Source organism: Fistularia commersonii, chromosome 28 (assembly GCF_037954325.1).
Source record: "Fistularia commersonii isolate RoL2024-O1a breed Wild chromosome 28, RoL_Fcom_v1.0, whole genome shotgun sequence".
In the NCBI taxonomy this organism is placed as follows: Eukaryota; Metazoa; Chordata; class Actinopteri; order Syngnathiformes; family Fistulariidae; genus Fistularia; species Fistularia commersonii.
In genome coordinates this window covers 9,803,785-9,820,796 of record NC_141311.1, presented here as the reverse complement: position 1 = coordinate 9,820,796, position 17,012 = coordinate 9,803,785, and the positions used below count along the sequence as shown (strand labels likewise).

At 48.9% G+C, this 17,012-nt stretch overlaps 1 protein-coding gene across 2 annotated transcripts in view; it reads right to left on the bottom strand.

Annotated features, from left to right (window-relative positions):
* lrrc4ba (leucine rich repeat containing 4Ba) overlaps positions 1 to 17,012 on the bottom strand; it is a 38,366-nt gene that overhangs the window by 12,384 nt on the left and 8,970 nt on the right. The window contains exon 2 of one of the 2 annotated variants that reach the window (XM_086175442.1): positions 493 to 1,012. In XM_086175442.1, coding sequence (XP_086031568.1) covers positions 493 to 738 — 246 coding nt within the window. In that variant the 5' untranslated portion in view covers positions 739 to 1,012. Of the gene's footprint in view, positions 1 to 492; positions 1,016 to 17,012 lie in introns of both variants that reach the window. The other variant, XM_086175443.1, reaches the window with a different exon arrangement.

Sequence of the window (17,012 nt, the reverse complement as noted above, 5' to 3'; positions counted from 1 at the left end):
GTCATCTTCCGCGTTGGGAGTCACGCTCCGCGGCCACCGCATTTCATCCCTTTTGATTCGATTTGATTTTTCTAAACTGAAACGTCGACATCAGACAACCGGGAGCAAGTCGGTACGGAAGTCGATGCGGAGCAGAGATGTAATTACTGCGGTTCGCGCGAGGCACGAGGGGAAGTGTGTGATTTATTCTCCCACGTGCTTGTAAATAAAAGCGAGGGAGTGTGAACCGCGACCCCCGGTGTCTCTCGCCATGATATTAGAGACTAAACCAGCAGTAAGAGGAGAAAAAAAAAAAAATCAATATTTGCAGACGGCTATTAAATTACATGACTTACAGCGAGAAACAATAACAGAAATTAAAAATGAATGGGCTCCAGTGTCGTCCCGCTGGGACGTGTGTGTTTTCTCTCCGCCGCTCATATTGTATTTCCTCTGTATCCCGCGCCAAACACGCGACGCCAAAAATCCAATCCCTGAGCGCCGCCAGCTCACCTGGATGGAGTTCTCTTGCAGGTTGAGGTACCGCGTGTTGACCGATATGCTCTCGGGCACCTCCTCCAGGTTCTGCCGGGTGCAGATGACCCGGCTGGCCTGGTTGGAGCAGGTGCAGAGCGAGGGGCAGGACGAGGCGGCCCCCGCCGGCTCCGGCCCGGGGAGGAGGAGCCGCAGCAGCAGCTGGGCCAATAGAAAGAGGAAGGGGGAGGGGCCGGGGAGGCAGGTCAGCGTGGTGATGCGCATGGCAACTGGGTCATGACCCTGCCCGTCAATCCGAAGGTGCAGACGAGGGGCTCCACGCCGGTGGATCTGCGGTTCCGCTTCCCCCAGGTGGCGCTAGGTGGCCTCTAGCCCCGCATCCTCCGAGACGTGCCGCGTCCGCTGCCGATCGCCCTGTTCTCTCCGCCGAACTCTGGAGCATAGAGCAGTGCGGGGCGGACGGATGTTATTCCCGTTTGGCGCGAGGTCGTCTGGGGATCCGGACGAGGCTCCTCATGAAGTCAGACAAGCCCAGGGGCTGCTGAGGGGGAACAAAGAGGGAGGGAGAAAGAAAGAGAAAGAAAGAGAGAAAGCGAGAGAGAAAGGGGGGGGGGGGGGTATTAACAGCAGAACACAAGACGCCGCTTTTGAGTTGAATAGCACCAATAATGGGGAGACATCTATAGCGTGGCTTATCACGGGAGGGGGTTGTCAAAAAATCTCCGAGCGGCGTAGGAACTTCTGTGTCGCTGCTCATATCAAATCCCAACCTAATCCCCGAGCAGACGTTTTGTCAGAAATCAAATCCTGGCACCCGGGGCAGGTGGAAGCAGATTTTCTGTGAGCAGCGGTTCGAGGTGGTGATGGGGAAAGTATGGAGACGCCGTGACGGGGAAAGTGGAGGCGGGAAGGTGTTTCCTGCTTCCAAGTGATGCTTTTTTTTCATTACTTTTTGCAGCTTAATTGGAGGGGACGAGGAAAAACAGCCTCATCACGAGTTTCCAGCCGATGCTAAGCAACCAAAGCAGACGCACATTCGGAAAAAAACACCCTTTAGACCTTGACCTGAACCTTCTCGAAGACCAAACCACTGCATCATTACACATTCAGCTCCAATTCACTGTACGTGGATTCATTATCCATTATCCATTATTGACTTATAACATTTGGCTAACCCGTACAATGATCTGTAAAGATTTTATTATCTAATCTAATCTAATCCAATCTAATCTAATCATTCATTTGTTATCTGAGTTTAACAGCGATTATCGAGCATTATTAAAATTTTGTGTCTGTATACATGCGTGTATAAATATAGATATATGTACATACATACATAATCATATTATATATATCTATATATCTTTTTTTCAGCTTTGAATCAATTGGGGCAGTATTGTGATGGAGGATGGGGTTTAAGCTCAGAAAGAGACACCCGACATTGTAATGTAATATAATATAATATTATATATTATTATGTAAACTAACCTTCCAATCATTCATTCATTTGTCCATATTCAAAACCTTTCGTGAGTGACAGGGACAGGAGCCAATCACAGCTGTCGCTGGGACAAGAGGCGGGGTCTACACTGGGCGGCTTCAGCTGTCAATCACAGGCATCCGAGCGTTCACCCTTTCATTCACACCTATGCACCGTCCTCACTGAACGCACTGACTGATTTTGGACTGTGGGAGGAAGACAGAGATTTTGGAGGGAATTTGGGCAGGAGAACAGACAGAGCCCAGTCTAGCGGTACATTTGAACCGGAAACTTTTTTAAAGCTATAATATTTATCAGTGGATGAAGACCCCAGCTCTGCATGAAGTCTCATCCTCCTCCTGTCTGGACTCCAGGTTCTCCAAACCTCCCCTCCGGGTGATTCCACTCACGTCTGAAACCCCTCTGAGTTTTTGAGCAACAAACTGCATTTTTCAAGAAGAGCGAGTGACAGAACCCTACCTTTTATCAAAGAGTATAGAAACACTTCATCAATATTCATTGCCTTCTGATGTGGGGTTTTTTCCTCCCTCGAAAGGAAACGCCACCTGAGTGAGACCACATTCAGATCCGCATCAGACCCTCCAGCCGTTCCCCTTGGAACCTAAAACCGAGGAAATATACAAATGGTAGATAGTTTTAAAGTGGACATGCTGGACACCAGAAGCCACCCCGCGGTCCTGAGAGGAGGTTTCCATGGAGCTCACTGATGCACAAAACGTGTCCTGTCTTAAACTCACGCACAGCTGAGTTCTAACGTTCGACAACAGGAATGAGAAGAGAACCACCTTCTGTTTTTTTTTTTTTCCTGCAGGCGAGAGCCTTGACGTCAGCTCTGGGAAGAAGAAGCGGGAACATGTGACCTGACCTTCAGACAGAGATGGTGTGAGCCTAGAAGATAACAACCAGACAGCGGGTGGAAAGATCCCGGCCTTAAAAACACCGAAAGAAACCGGCATCGAGAAAGTGCGTCCACAACCTGCAACCGGAGACAGCATTATGAACCTGCAGCCAAGACCTGAATCCAGAACCAGCATCAAGGACCAAAAACAAGAACCTGCACCCACAATCAGCATCAAGAACAGGCATCCAGAACCAGCATCAACGACCTCCGTCAAGAATTAGCATTAGCATTAGCATTAGCACAAGGGTCGCAATCCAGCTTCTTAATGCAAACAAGCATCAAGAGCCTCCATAAAGAACCAGGATGAAGAACCCGCATCAAGAACCTGCATCCAGACCTGAATCCAGAACCAGCATCAAGGACCAAGAACAAGAGCCTGCACCCACAATCAGCATCAAGAACATGCATCCGGAACCAGCATCAACGACCTCCGTCAAGAAATAGCATTAGCATTGGCATTAGCACAAGGGTCGCAATCCAGCTTCTTGATGCAAACAAGCATCAAGAGCCTCCATAAAGAACCAGGATGAAGAACCCGCATCAAGAATCTGCATCCAGACCTGGCATCAGGAGCTGAGCTCGAAGAACCAGCTTCAAGAATCAGTATCGAGAACCAGCATCAAGGACCAGCATCAAGACCTGGCGCTAAGAACTCGCATTGAGAATCAGCAAAATAACCACGACGGCTGTCCGGCATCGGAAACCGGCATCGAAAACCTCCCGAAGAAACCAGGATGAAGAACCTGCATCCGGACCAAGCATCAGGAACTGAGCTCAAGGAATCAGTGCCAAGAACACAGATCAGAAACCAGCATCAAGAAGCTACATTAGGAACATCAAGATACAATAGCAAGCAGCATCGTAGAAGCCCCCGAGAGCCCCCTCCTCCCCACAGGTGGTTTAGACCCAAATAACCTCGATCCGGGGGCGTTAGCGACGACATCTGTAACGACACAGCTTCGACACTCGAAGCTCATGTGACACAATGAGGCGAGAGGAATAAGGACGGCGGGCAGGAAGAGGCCGGAGGAAGAAGAGGAGCGACAGAGAAGGAGAAGGCGAGAGGGATTATTAATCTGATAGATGACTGTATGGCTGCAGGCAGAGAGGGGAATTATCAACACTACAGTAATAGACGAATACTGAACAGCTGCAGAGAGCCTGCTGAGGAGGAGGAGGAGGAAGAGGAGGGGGGGGCAGAGATGAAGACATATGGAGGGAAGGTTGACTGAAAGGGATGATGAGGGATAAAGAGCCAGAGATGGGTATAAATAGTGTGAAGAGCAAAAGAAGAGATCAGTAGTAAAAGAGAGATAAAAAAGAGGCATAAGGGGGAGTGAGAGAAGGGGGAGGCATTAATATTAATAACCCCCCCCCCCCATTCTCGGAGGGAGGGGGACTCAATGGAGAGATGAATATAAAACAGACAGAGACGGAGGGAGAGGAAAGACAACAGAGACACATAGAGCGGGGAGATGGAGGCAAATACAGCGGAGGAAGATGAATATGAAACAGGTGGGGGGGCAGGAAGGGCTGAGGGTGGGGGGGGGGGGGCAGCGGTGTAAGGGGGGGGGGAATGATCAATAACGCGTGCGCGGGAGTTCAATGACATCAAGACACGCGGAAAGGCACCGTGATGAACAAAGAGGGGAAGGACCCGAAACTCGGACACCCGGACAACGGGCAGGACGGAAGCCCCGACACCCAGACAACTGTCGGTATTGGAGGGACACAAAAATAAGAGGAGGTTATTTTTGACATCCCGACACCTTCCTGGCAGCCGGCGGCGGCGGCGGCGGCGGCAGGACACGGACGGCGTCGGTTCGCAGCGAATAGAAGAAGAGGAAGTTATTTTTGATCTGTATCTTAACCTCTAGCCACCGTGGTCCTTCCTTCTTGAGGGGAAGCTGTCTCAGAGATCCAGGGTGTGGGGAGGGGGGAGGGGGGTGGGGGGGCTGAGACTAGTTGGAGGCGACAGCCGGGTGATTGTGCTCCTCCTCGCCGTGCATGTCTTTCTACCTGTACACCCCTTCGCCACCGCCGCCCCGCACAGTCCTTTTTATCCTCTTCCCCTCCACTCTCTTGATGTCTTCATCCTGCTGTCTCCCATCTCCTCCTCTTCATAAGAAACACTCTCTTCCTCTCTGCACCCCCCCCCACACACACACACATCACCCCCACCCTTGTGTAGTGTCTAGTTGTGTGTGTGCAGGGGGGGGGGGGGGGTAAATGCTGCATTAACTTTGCAGTTTGATGAAAGATTAACCTTCTACAATGATGAATATTAACCCCTTGACCCCCCCCCCCACCCCAAGCCCCTTCATTCCATCTCTGCAGCACACAAACACACTGCAGCTTCCTCCCAGCCAACCCCCCCCCTTTTTTTTTTGCACTCTCACTCCTTGCATTCAAATCTTAGCCAACAGAGTTACCATGGTTACCTATTCACCGCTCCATCCAGCTGTATCCCCCCTCATAGTCCCCCCCTTTCATTAGCATCCTATACACACTCTTGCACGAATGGCAGTGACTGAACAGGGGTCTGAACGCCATCATCCATTCTGCCGTACGACCCGCCGCCATTCAGGAGCGGCGGGAAAGTTCCTGCTTCATCACAAAAAAATGGGGCAAAGGTCAGGACCTTCTCTGGCATCTTTCCCCTCATCCTCTATTCAAAGGAAAGCGTTTCTGTTTCAAAAAAAAAACAAACGTCGAGCGATGACACGTGGCGCCGATTTTCTGTCGAACGGCAGAGCAGCTCCCCGGAGGCACAAATCCCTTCGCTTCCTGTTTTCAAACTTTCAAACTGCAAAGAAAAGGGCTGAAAGGAAACAACCTAAAAAGGGAAATAAATCAAAAAAACTTAAATTTATCTAATAAACCTTAAATCTTTCTAATCTGTTGCGTGATATAGCCCCTGAGAGTTTCGGTCAGGCGGCTCCACAAATCTCCATTGTTGATTTTTTTAAATGAAATGCTGATGAGCACGCAAAGGAGATGCGGGAAAGTGAAGGCATTTGTCAAACAGCGTCTTTGGTTTATTTCTAATATATAAAAATTAAATATCCTCTTTCATCAAAATGTCTTTGTATTACCGTCGAAGCGACGTGCAAGAACCATTCCGATTTTGTCTCAGCGCGGCCATTTTTGGAGGCCAGTTGTAGTCCAGCTGAGCCAATCCTAGTTGCGACTGTGGTTAGAGGCCCAAGTCACAGTCAAATATCAAGTAAGTTTTACAATGTTGTGAACAAAATTCTTCAACGCTGGGGTTTTCAAATATGGATTCATGATCCTTTTCGGGGAAACCAGGCGGGAGCCACCGGGGACAACTGAAACATATGGAACACGAACACAAAGCTGTCTCGAAATTGATTGATTAACGGAATTATTAATACCCCCGATCAATAACAGACTTCTCATTCTTGCTGATTGAGTAACACACTCGCCAGCATCGCATCTATTAACAGGCTTGTCAATATGACGGATCGATTAACTGATGCATCTGTATCATGGAAAATCACCCGTCAATATCATCGCCATTAAAGTAGATGGGAAGAGAAACACGATCAGAGTGAGTGATCGCTGTGAAGGATCTGTATGTGCACGCGGGTTCAAGCAGTGCACGTGTGGCACGTTAATTATTTTCCCGTATTAGACCGGGATCAATACACAAAGAGGTCTGGAACAAGGAAATGATTTGAGTATGAATTGAAGCAAACAGGAAAATAAATGAGTGCGGGCGACTCTGGGTCTCCGAGGACGGGAGCCAATCCGGGCTGTCGCTGAGGCGAGGGGCGGAGCTTAACCTGTCAATCACAGACACCATTCACTCTCTCATCTGCAGCGGCTGAAACTTTTTCTGTAATGAACCTACGCGCTGATCTTGGACTGCGAAAAACAGATGAAAGCATCTGCTCCCTCGATGGGAGGAGCCTCTCACTTCCCGCTGAGAGGGTGGGGGTTGCCGCGACGATGGGAAACGTTCTTTGAAGCCAAGATCATAACTGAGGCCCAAATTTGATTAAATGTCAGATTCTGAGAGAAGCGGAATGACAGCCGGCGGCGTTTTCCAGACAACCCTGTACCCGCTTAGTGTCCACTTGCAACGTTGCCACGGCGATAAGACCCGATGAAAACCCATGCATCTCGATATGGAAAGTCCCGGGTTCAATCTGGGGTCCAACTGCGGAGGTGGTCTCCAGGCTGTGGCACATACTATGTACAACAAGGAGAAGGGGTTGGTGGTTATTCTATTTAAAAAAAGGCAGATTTTAGCTGATTTATCAAAAATTATAACCATCATAAAATAAGAAATTATAACAATAATTCTATGAAAATGTGAATGATGTTATATTGCTACAAATCCGGTCTGGCAATTGATTATCCCCCTCTGAGTGTACGGAATGGTACAGTCCAATCCAGAGCAGCGGAAAACACACAAGGGCCTGATTCTTTTTCAGCTTTGATTAAAAAGACGCCGTTCTTTCGATGGAAGCTGCAAACAGAGAGACGGTGTAAAAAAGGATGTAAATCCGACTGTCCAGACTGGGAGACAACCGCTGGTTCGGTGCATAAAAGGAGGAACGACGGCAGGAAAAATAAAGTAAATGATGTTTTCCTCTCCTTGATCATCAATGCTCTTTGTTTCCCAAAATCCCGCTTTCTATTCTAAATTTTCCCCCGAGTCCTTTCAAAGTTAAAGAAAAACATTTTTGCCCGACTGGTCGACATTAAGTTTGACATATATTCTGTGTTCCATAAAAGATTCAGGGCCGTTTCTCATCTCCGTGTCCTTTTCATGATTTCATCCCTTTCGCTACTTTCCCGTAATACAGCCTGACGTGTTTGATATCTTCGGGGATTAATAATAAAGTTTTGTGCATCCGTGCAATACCAGGTTGCCCGTCTTCATTTTTAATGCTTAGCTTGCCGGGGGGCCCCGCCAGGTCCCGGAGGTTGGGAGACTCCTCACATCCTGTACATTTTAATTCTAAAAAGATAATATCAGCCTGTAAAGGTTGGGTAACTGTGGGGTCGCCATTTTAAAAAAGGAACTCTGAAAAGAAAACAGCGGCAGCGGGGGAAGCGAAGGTCCTGACCCTTAACATTCTCTTAATCCACACGGCAGGGGGGGGAGGCGCGGCGACGGATCCCGTCTGCAGGTCAGCAGTCAGTCAGGACTCGGCGCGGCCGGCCGAGATGTGGGCCGCCGCGCGGTCGCCAGGAACGACAACAGACGGGGGAAAAAAAAAAAAAGAAAACAGCGACACGCGGGGAACAGCGGGAGGAAGCTGGAGCAGGAGACCTTTCCAGATCCGGGTGATCGCTCTCGCCAGCTCCATCTCTGGAGGCAAGGGGGCGTTTCATACTAAGTGTGTGTTTCTTTTACTCAGCCTGAATTACATCCAGCTCTCGCCGCCATCCCTCGCTCTTCGAAAGTCGCCTATAGCTCGCCAGCTGGACTCCCGGACGTTTCTCCGGTTCCGAAAGCCAAGCGCACAATCGGTCTCAAAAGAATCCACCGGGCTTTTAAAACACATGTTGATAAATCTTGTCCTGGAGGCCAGACTCTGGAAGACGTTTCACCTTCATCCAAGAGTCTTCTTCATTTCCAACCGACTGCTCTGGATACTGCATGCGGGTCCCGACCGCAATGATGACTCCGCTTTCAAGGCCAAGTGGATTTTCCCATTGCTTGCATCGGTTCTCCGTGTTCTCCTGCCTGCCCGGGCTCTCTCCAGGGTTTCCATCCTCCTCCCTCCATCCAAAAACAAGGACTCTAAATTGCCCGCATTGTGAATGACTCTATTGAATGACAGCTGAAACGTTGAGGTTAAACCCCGCCTATCGCCTCTATGACAAGTCGGATTGGTTCCCCCAAGTCAGGAACATCCAAATCCTCTAGAAGAATATGATGTTCGGAAGGCTCCTTCATCATAGTTATCATATCTGATAATGTTAACAGGGATGCAAACATCTCACATCCCATAATCTCATCGTCATCATATTGGCTTCACACGGTCACGTGGTTTTAACCTCGTATTAGCGGGGGAAAAAAATGATCCCAAAGTCTAGGTTTAGAAAAAGGAGTCTCTGATGCATCGGGTCAGAAACCGGGCCACATCTACTGGAGAACTTAAGCGGCGGCTAAAAAAAAAAATAGACCCATTTCTCACGTGAGAGGCAGAGCGGGAGTGGGCGGCTCCGCCGGAGTCCTGTCTCCGAGCGCAGGGGAACCTCCACCTACACCCGAGTCAAACCGACGGGAGCGTGGAAAAGCAGCGGCGCCGCGCGAGCTACGAAAAGCGGATCCCTGACATCCCACCACAGGGATTCTGTCTCCGCGCCTCTCACACTTTTCGGCGTTTTGCGCCACCTTGCAGCGGGCTGTCGCCCGAACTCACGTCCGTTCAATCGCAGGACTTTATATCTCGCAGCAGCCGCTCGTTCCGTTAACTTAGCCGATCGGTTTATTCAATTATCGTCCTATGAAACTCCAGCTGGCGTGCGCCGCAGGTCACCCGTGACGGACGTGACATTATTTGGTTTCTGATCGATATCAAAAACCGATTGACTTCAGCTTTCGGGCGATTCTTGAAATCCTCGACGTTCTGGGGTGCGTCAACGTACGCGGGAAGAGGAGGAGAAGGGAAAACCGCCTCTTTGTTTTTGAAGTCAAGACGGAGATATTCTCCGGAAGAAGAGGGTGTAGGATCCAAGATCTACGACCCTTCGGTGTCATCTTCGACACGAACGGCATCAACGACGAGTGCCAGCTTCCATCTCGCAAGCTGACAGAGCCTCATAGTCCTGAGGCGTCGCTAGGGGGCGACCCCCCCCCCACCCCCACCCCACACCCCGCAATGACTTTACCCATGGGGTTGGAGCGGGAGGGTGAGGGGGGGGTCGCCCCTTAGCAACGCCTCGAGGGGCATCATCCTCTCACTCCCGTTTCGGCTGACATTCTGTTTTTGGAGTGTGGAACTTCGTTTCTGAGAGACCGGAACGCAGCGAAGGGGCTAATGCGAGTGGTTAGCTGCTAGACGGCGACGGAGGACGTCCCTGACATCATCGTCTCTAAAACGCCCGTCCGATCACATTCTCGTTTTTTTTTTGTTTGACCCATCATGTAAGTAAAAATAGAAAGTGCCAGTTCGAATCCACCAACATGGTGGTGTGAAGGATGCTGGAAAAACACCATCCGCTAGTTAGTCTCGCTCCGCGCTCCGTTCGGACCATCTCTGCTTCTGGGTCAGGTTCTGTCCCGTTACCATGACATCCGTCAACAGATGGATAACAGGAACATCTGTTTCTACATAACCAGGCTCCTTCCCTGGAGACCCCAAGACGGGAACATCGGCGGCTCTGTGAAGGTTCTACATGAAAACCGCTTTGTAGCAAAGTGAAAGGAAAATAAATTCATTTATTCACTCGCTTTAATAGTAAAAATAGGCAGCGACCAATCCCGGTCGGCACTGGGGCAGGAGGCGGGGCTTTCCCGGACGGGTAAGCTGTCAATCAAAAAGAGGCGTCCTAACATTCCCCCTCTCATTCACACCTACGGACAATTTCAACGGAGAAGACGGAGAGAATCCGCAAAACCAAGGCAGGGCAATCGATTAGGTTAAATAGACGGGTTCAAATGAATACATAGAATATGTAGTTATATGACGATTGACTGCTGGCATGTTCTATAGTGGGGGAAGAGGGCTCTCTGAAGAACCCACATTTGTTTATCTGCCCCCCAAACCCGCTCCCAGGGTAGCCATCACACATACGCTCCTCAACAGCACTTATGAGCATTTAAAGTGTTTGATGAAGCACCAGGAAACATCTACTTTGGGATGAAAGAAAGACCAATGAAGAGTGGGGTTAGGAGAATGAATGCAATAGGTCAGAGAAGGAGGGGAGCTCCACCCCGATTCCATGGAAAACAACAAGAGGAAAACAAGCTGTTATTCTGCAGAACCAGCAGAGTCACAGAGGGTTTCTTATTTTAATGATGCTTAGGTCGGGTGGGGGGGGGACTTCCTGTGACTCGCTGCTAAATGGGAGTAGCAAGGGTGGCGATGGGGAAAGTGGTGTGTGTGTGTGTGTGTGTGTGGACGTGGTGGTGGGGGGGGGCTGTGTGATTTTATGCTGGATATAATAGACCCCCCCTCCACTTTCTTCCTTCTCTCAGTCTCCACATTTCAACCCTCCCCTTCCCAGGCGTTGACAAAAAGTCGGCCTCACTCCTGAATGAAGCCTTTACGTCACATTGCCCACACACACACACACACACACACATACGCAGACAAACACTGTGACTAATAGCGTGCTCATGTCCTCCGCAGTGCCTCCGTTACAGCAGCTTCATGTCCCCCCCATCACCACCACCACCACCACCACCGCCGCCGGCTTCTGAAATATTCAGACGCCCAGTGTTAGCACAGGTGAATCAATGGTGCCAGTCAATACGGCCCCCCTACTCCCTCCCCGTGATCTACGGGGTGGGGTGGGGGGGCAGATTCAGGTGAAAGCACAACAGTTGTAGTCGCCATTGATTTTCACTTCCTTCTCCTGAAGTCGTACACGCCGGTCCCCCCCCCCCCGAAAAAATCAGGCCGTACACGGCAATGCAATGTCTATCCTCCCACTTTAACGGGACCGACCGGGACGGATTCACTGCACCGGATGGGACCTTCAAACCGTGACGGCGGATCGGTGGCGCCGAGAAAGTCCGAAGACTCTTAGGGATGAAGATGTCATGCAGATTATATTAATTTAGTCTGCAATTAAAGAGGAGGGCCGTTTGTCACACACGAGAGTCTCCTCTTGAAAACTGAAAATAATGGGATAAAAACGAGTGCGTTTCCTTTTCATTTTTTTTTTTTTTGCCGCAATATTAATGCCGTCCGGTAAAGATTTAATTTATCAGAGAAAATTTTCTGTGAAAAAAAAGCACGTATTCAGAAAAATATTTCATAAACAAAATTAAGGCTTACGCTATATATGGATCCACACGGCTGCTGCTGTGGCGAGGGGCGGGGCTTAACCTGTACCAGACAGCTGTCAATCATTGACAGACATCCAATCGCATCACATTCTCTTATTCACACCGTCAGACTATTTAGAGCCCTCGCTGAAGCTACCGACTGTTTTTGGACTGTGGGAGGGAGAAGGAGCACCTGGAAAGAACCCCGGAGACGCAGGAGCCGATTTTATAGCTGATTTTATCGAAAAAACACGACTTTTGTTTTTTTTTTTTTTTTTTTTAAAACAATGTCGGATCAAATTCGGAGTTCGACCTCGGCGACCTCCGCCTGCTCACGCCCTGTTCCGCCGCCATCTTTCCTCCGCTGCTAATCTTCCGCCGGGCTCCCCTCCACTGAAGGTCGGCGAGGCTTACGATCGGCATGATAAAATATTAATTAAGACGCAAACCCCTCCCAGTTCACTTCCCCTAAGCTTCTTAAAGTTATCTCATGGCAGCGCGGAGAGGCGGAGGTGGGAGCTGAAGGTGGGGGTTGGAGGCCTCAAATCTGACCCGCTAACCTTTGGTTAGGTTAGTTAAACATTGGAGAGCAGGCATCCCACTTGTTGGAGTTTTGAACCAAAATTCCTGAGGAAGAACATCTCCTGGAACCAGAGTCAGAAGAACACTGAGGTCTATTTTAGGTAAAGTGAAAAAAGGGGCGGGTAGAGGGGGGTGAGCTCTAATAATTTAAACTAAGTCTCGTATAAATTGATCGAAGGCCTCAAATTAAAGTCTCGTGACGAATCATATAATTTATTACAGGCGGCACAGCTGCATGTAATTATCAGGTTGTTAGACAGTCGTAAACATGTTCAAACTGGGTGGTTAATAAAATCGATGTGATGAATCATTATTCCTAAAGCTTCATAATATCTAAAAAAAATGAATAAAGCTAAACTGATTTTTTGAATCCAATTGTTTCCTTTTGTGTTTTCAAATAGAGCACATGTGTGGGTGTGGGGGGGGTGAACTGTTAAGACTCGGCGTAGAACAAAAGCATCTGGATGGCGTCTAAAAGCGCTCGGGGGAGCAGGTCCACAACCGGACGGTGTCTCGCCGCTCGGGCAGAGAAGGACGAGGTAAACAAAACCCCCAAAACCCTGAATATGCACAGGGCAGGTCACTCAAGAGGTCTGCTGCATTCAAAGGCCTTCAGGGGAATTATGGGGTTTTCTGGTTTTGCTGGTATCATACAAAATTTTCAATACATATATATATATATATATATATATATATATATATATATATATATATAGTGGAGGACATCATGCCAATTTGATGGGGATAAGTGTTGATCAGGTCAAGTTGGGGTTGATGGAAAAGCAGGAGCGGGTATTTACTGACCAGACAGCAATAACATACAGGAAAGCGGGTTAAAAGTCATAGGAGGAACAAACAAGGAAGCCAAGAAGGGAGAATAGAAGACGTTGGGTGGATCACCAGATGAGGATAATACGCTGACTACAGATGTTGGGGTGCTACCGACGGGAAGAAACCATCAGAAATGAACAAATAATCCCGCTTAGGGTAAAGGACGATTAAGGGATCAGGAGATGACGGTGGCACGGATGTATGGAGTCAGGACCAGGTACGGAATTGTCGATCTTACGAGCTGACCCGCACGCTGCGTCAGAGACCGAAGATGGACCCGGGTCCCGGAGCGTCTCAACTGCTAACGGCTGAGCTTATGCATATATGTATATACACACTTTTGTTGTGTTTTGCGTGATGCTCGGAGAGGTATAAATTAGGGAACGCAACTGCTCAGGTCGTCTCCATTCATTCCTCGTAAAAGATTTTGCAGGGGGACAGGGTGATGGACACCAGACTCTGACAAAATATATATATTTTGATTGATTTATCTATTTTGAATAATAAGATGCTGTTTGTTAAATTCTGAATTTTGTTTTTTTTTGTTTTCAATTTGAGAATTGACAATGTAATTCCGTGTAGGTGATCTTCGGTTCTTTAATGTACTCTCTTAGGGAGAAAAGGTAACATCCTGCACTACACACACACACACACACACTCATTCCAGCATATGACACATGGACACACACTAAACAGTCACATGGATAAGCATGAGTGCCGTCCTGTCGCCCGGGCAATCAAATCTAATGTAATCTGATTACTTTAACACGTATTTCCATTGATTATGTAATCCTCCTTTCTTTAAATCCTTCTCCAACAGAACCTTTTTATTCTCAAACCACCATGATGATGTTCCACATCTGAATCAGCGCTCATTCCTGTCAGACAGGATACACCGCACCCCCCAGCGGTCCGTCTCCTCGCCCTCCTCACACTCAAAACGTCCAAAGACGCAGCCGTTGCATGCTCATCAGCATGCAGGATGCGGAGGGAAGCCCTAATCTATTCAAAGTCTCTCCTTCAGGAGCGGGGAGCAGGGTCCCCCCCCACTTCCACCCCACCCAACTAAACCCGCCGTCCCCCAACCCCGACCCTGATCCCCCCCCCCCCCCCCCTCCCCTCCAACCCGGCGGCAGCCGAAGAGGAGCCGCAGATTAAAAAGTCGCTGTGTTCATCAGGCCCGCCGAAGCCGTTCCATTGACAGACATCGCATTACCGACCGCACGCGCTCAGATCCCCGGACGTGGGAAGGGAAGGGGGGGGGGTGTGTGTGGACCGTACCAACCGCCACATCAGGCGGGGAGAAAAGTCTCCTCAACGTGCTCGCGTTCTCCTCCATTTCAAATCAAGCCGCCTCGGCTGACGAACAATTAATCTGTGTTTTAGGTTGAAAGGCATGTTGACTCCCCTCCTCCCAAGCCTCCAACCCTCCATGCCAAAGCGGGAGCTGAAACCGGTGGCTGGTCGACATGTCTCTCAGGCATTTACCCTGCTATGTAAACTGCATGGTTTTTTAGGATTTGCGGGTGGGTGAGGGGGTGGGGAGGGTTACTGGAAAGCCTCTTCCAGTTTGGCGCAGCGTAGTCTTTGCTTCGCTCGCGGCTGTTGTGAAGAGGAGAACTTGCCTCAGCGTTTTCGAAGTGGTGGGGCGGGGGCGAGGGGGGGTTAAGCTGCTCGATAGCTCTCTCCAGCTCCGGGGAAAGCAGCGCGTTTGGTTTGTTTCGGGAGTCCTGACCGTGGCGTGGGTTCCGGTAAGGGTTAATTCAAAAGGAGAGCCAATCGCGCTTGTTGGCGTGAGGAAAAGCGCGGAATGATGAATCCCGGTTTCCCCGATCGGGTTAAGGAACAGGTGAAAAGAGTCACGTCAAGGTCAGCGGTTCCAGCGGGACTCCGCTTTCTTAAACAAAAAGCAACAGCAAGACGCAGAACTTCAACTTCGAAGTTGAGTTTGGCGCTCGGGGAGGTCCACATGGGGCCGGGTCGTCGGCCGCAGAGCGAGTTGGACGGCCCGGGGTTGTTGTTCGGTCGAGAGAAAACAGTTCCGACTAAATCTTGACGTAACATGTAAAGCGTCTTTGAGTACCATGAAAAGTGCTATACAAATCCTATGTATTATTATTATTATTGTTATTATTAACATCCATCCGTCGTCTGCTGGAACCTTTCCCAGCTGTCATCGGGCGAGACCTGGACCAGTCGCCAGTCAAGACACATATACAGACAAATAATCACTTATCTGGGGCAAGTTTTCTGAAATTTTCTCCAATTAGACGGTCCTCCCGTCCCCATCCAACCAGGGTTCTTCGTGCTATGGGGCCGAAGCGCTAACCGTTGCGCCGTCGTGCCGCCCCTTGATGCAACAAGCTTTGACAGCAGTTCCGCTGTGCACCAGAGGGGGGCATGCTTATCTGTCCCGAAAAAGGGATGCAAACAACTTAAACAGTCAAAAGTAAAAGTGCTCATTATGCAAAACAGCCAGTTAATATTCTTTCTTTTCATAAAATAAGACCTGATCGTACGCATGGCTGTGGGAAAGCACAGAATCTTGTGCACCCCGCTGGTATCAGGTGCTGCAGTAAATCACGAAGGTGCATGTTTCCTTCCGCTGCCGATCCTCAGACCACAAACACTCCCCGGTTTGTAATCAGAGGGGCCGGATAACGGCTCAAGGTCGAGGTCAAGGTCATCTAAACGTGCGTTTCTGGGGTCGGATGACGTGCTTCATCTTGAGCCTTTTCGTGCCTCACTTTATTTATGTCCGCATTTGGCAAAAAAATTCCAAGATCTTGAAGGCTCATTTTTCATATTTTGTGTTAAAAACTGGACGTCAGTTCCGTAGGTTTTTTTTTCTTTTTTTTTTTTTCAATTTTATTTTCAGGGACGGAAAGAACAAATGAATTTTCATCACTGTGTGGGATCTAATATCCTGTCAGGTTTGGACCAGAAAGAACAACCCTGCCCAGAAGGGAGGGAGCCAATCCCGACTGGCGTTAGGTCAAGGGGGCGGGGCTTAACTCGGGCAGCTCAGCCGTCAATCACAGACATCTGACTATTCAATCTGTCTCTCACACCTACGGACAATTTAGTCTTCGATGGACCTACTGGACCATGGGAGGAAGACCAAGAACCTGGTGGGAACCCAGGCAGGAGAACGTGGAAAACACACACACACACACACTCACACACGCACACACACGCATGCATCCATCCATGCTTGGAGGTGGCAGAAGATGAATCTGATCGCCTCATAGTTTGGTTACTACAAGTCTAATAATACAAATATCTCCTACAGACTAAGGACCAGGATTTACTGTCTCATTGTATTCCCACATTATATTAGTTTGATAAATACCTGTTTAGTTATAAGAATATCACTTAGAAATAAAACAATCTCTATTTTATGAACTGGAAATACATTTCCTACTATATATTGACGTGCAACTTACAGGTTTTACTGCAGTAGGGAATTTGACTAGTGTAAGAAAAGCTGGAGACGTAGTCAAATTAAGAATAAATGTATTTTTTGGTGTGTTCACTGAATAGGAAGCAGTGAAGGACTAATGACGATTTGCTTTGAATTCTGCGCCAACGGGCCGTCACCTTGCACACAAACAAACAACACACACAACGTGTGTGTGTGTGTGTGTGTTATAATCATGCCCCCCCCTCCCGTGAGTGACACACTGACTAACACACAGTCAGATAAACACACTGACAAACACGATAAAGCCTGGCCCAGAAAACTC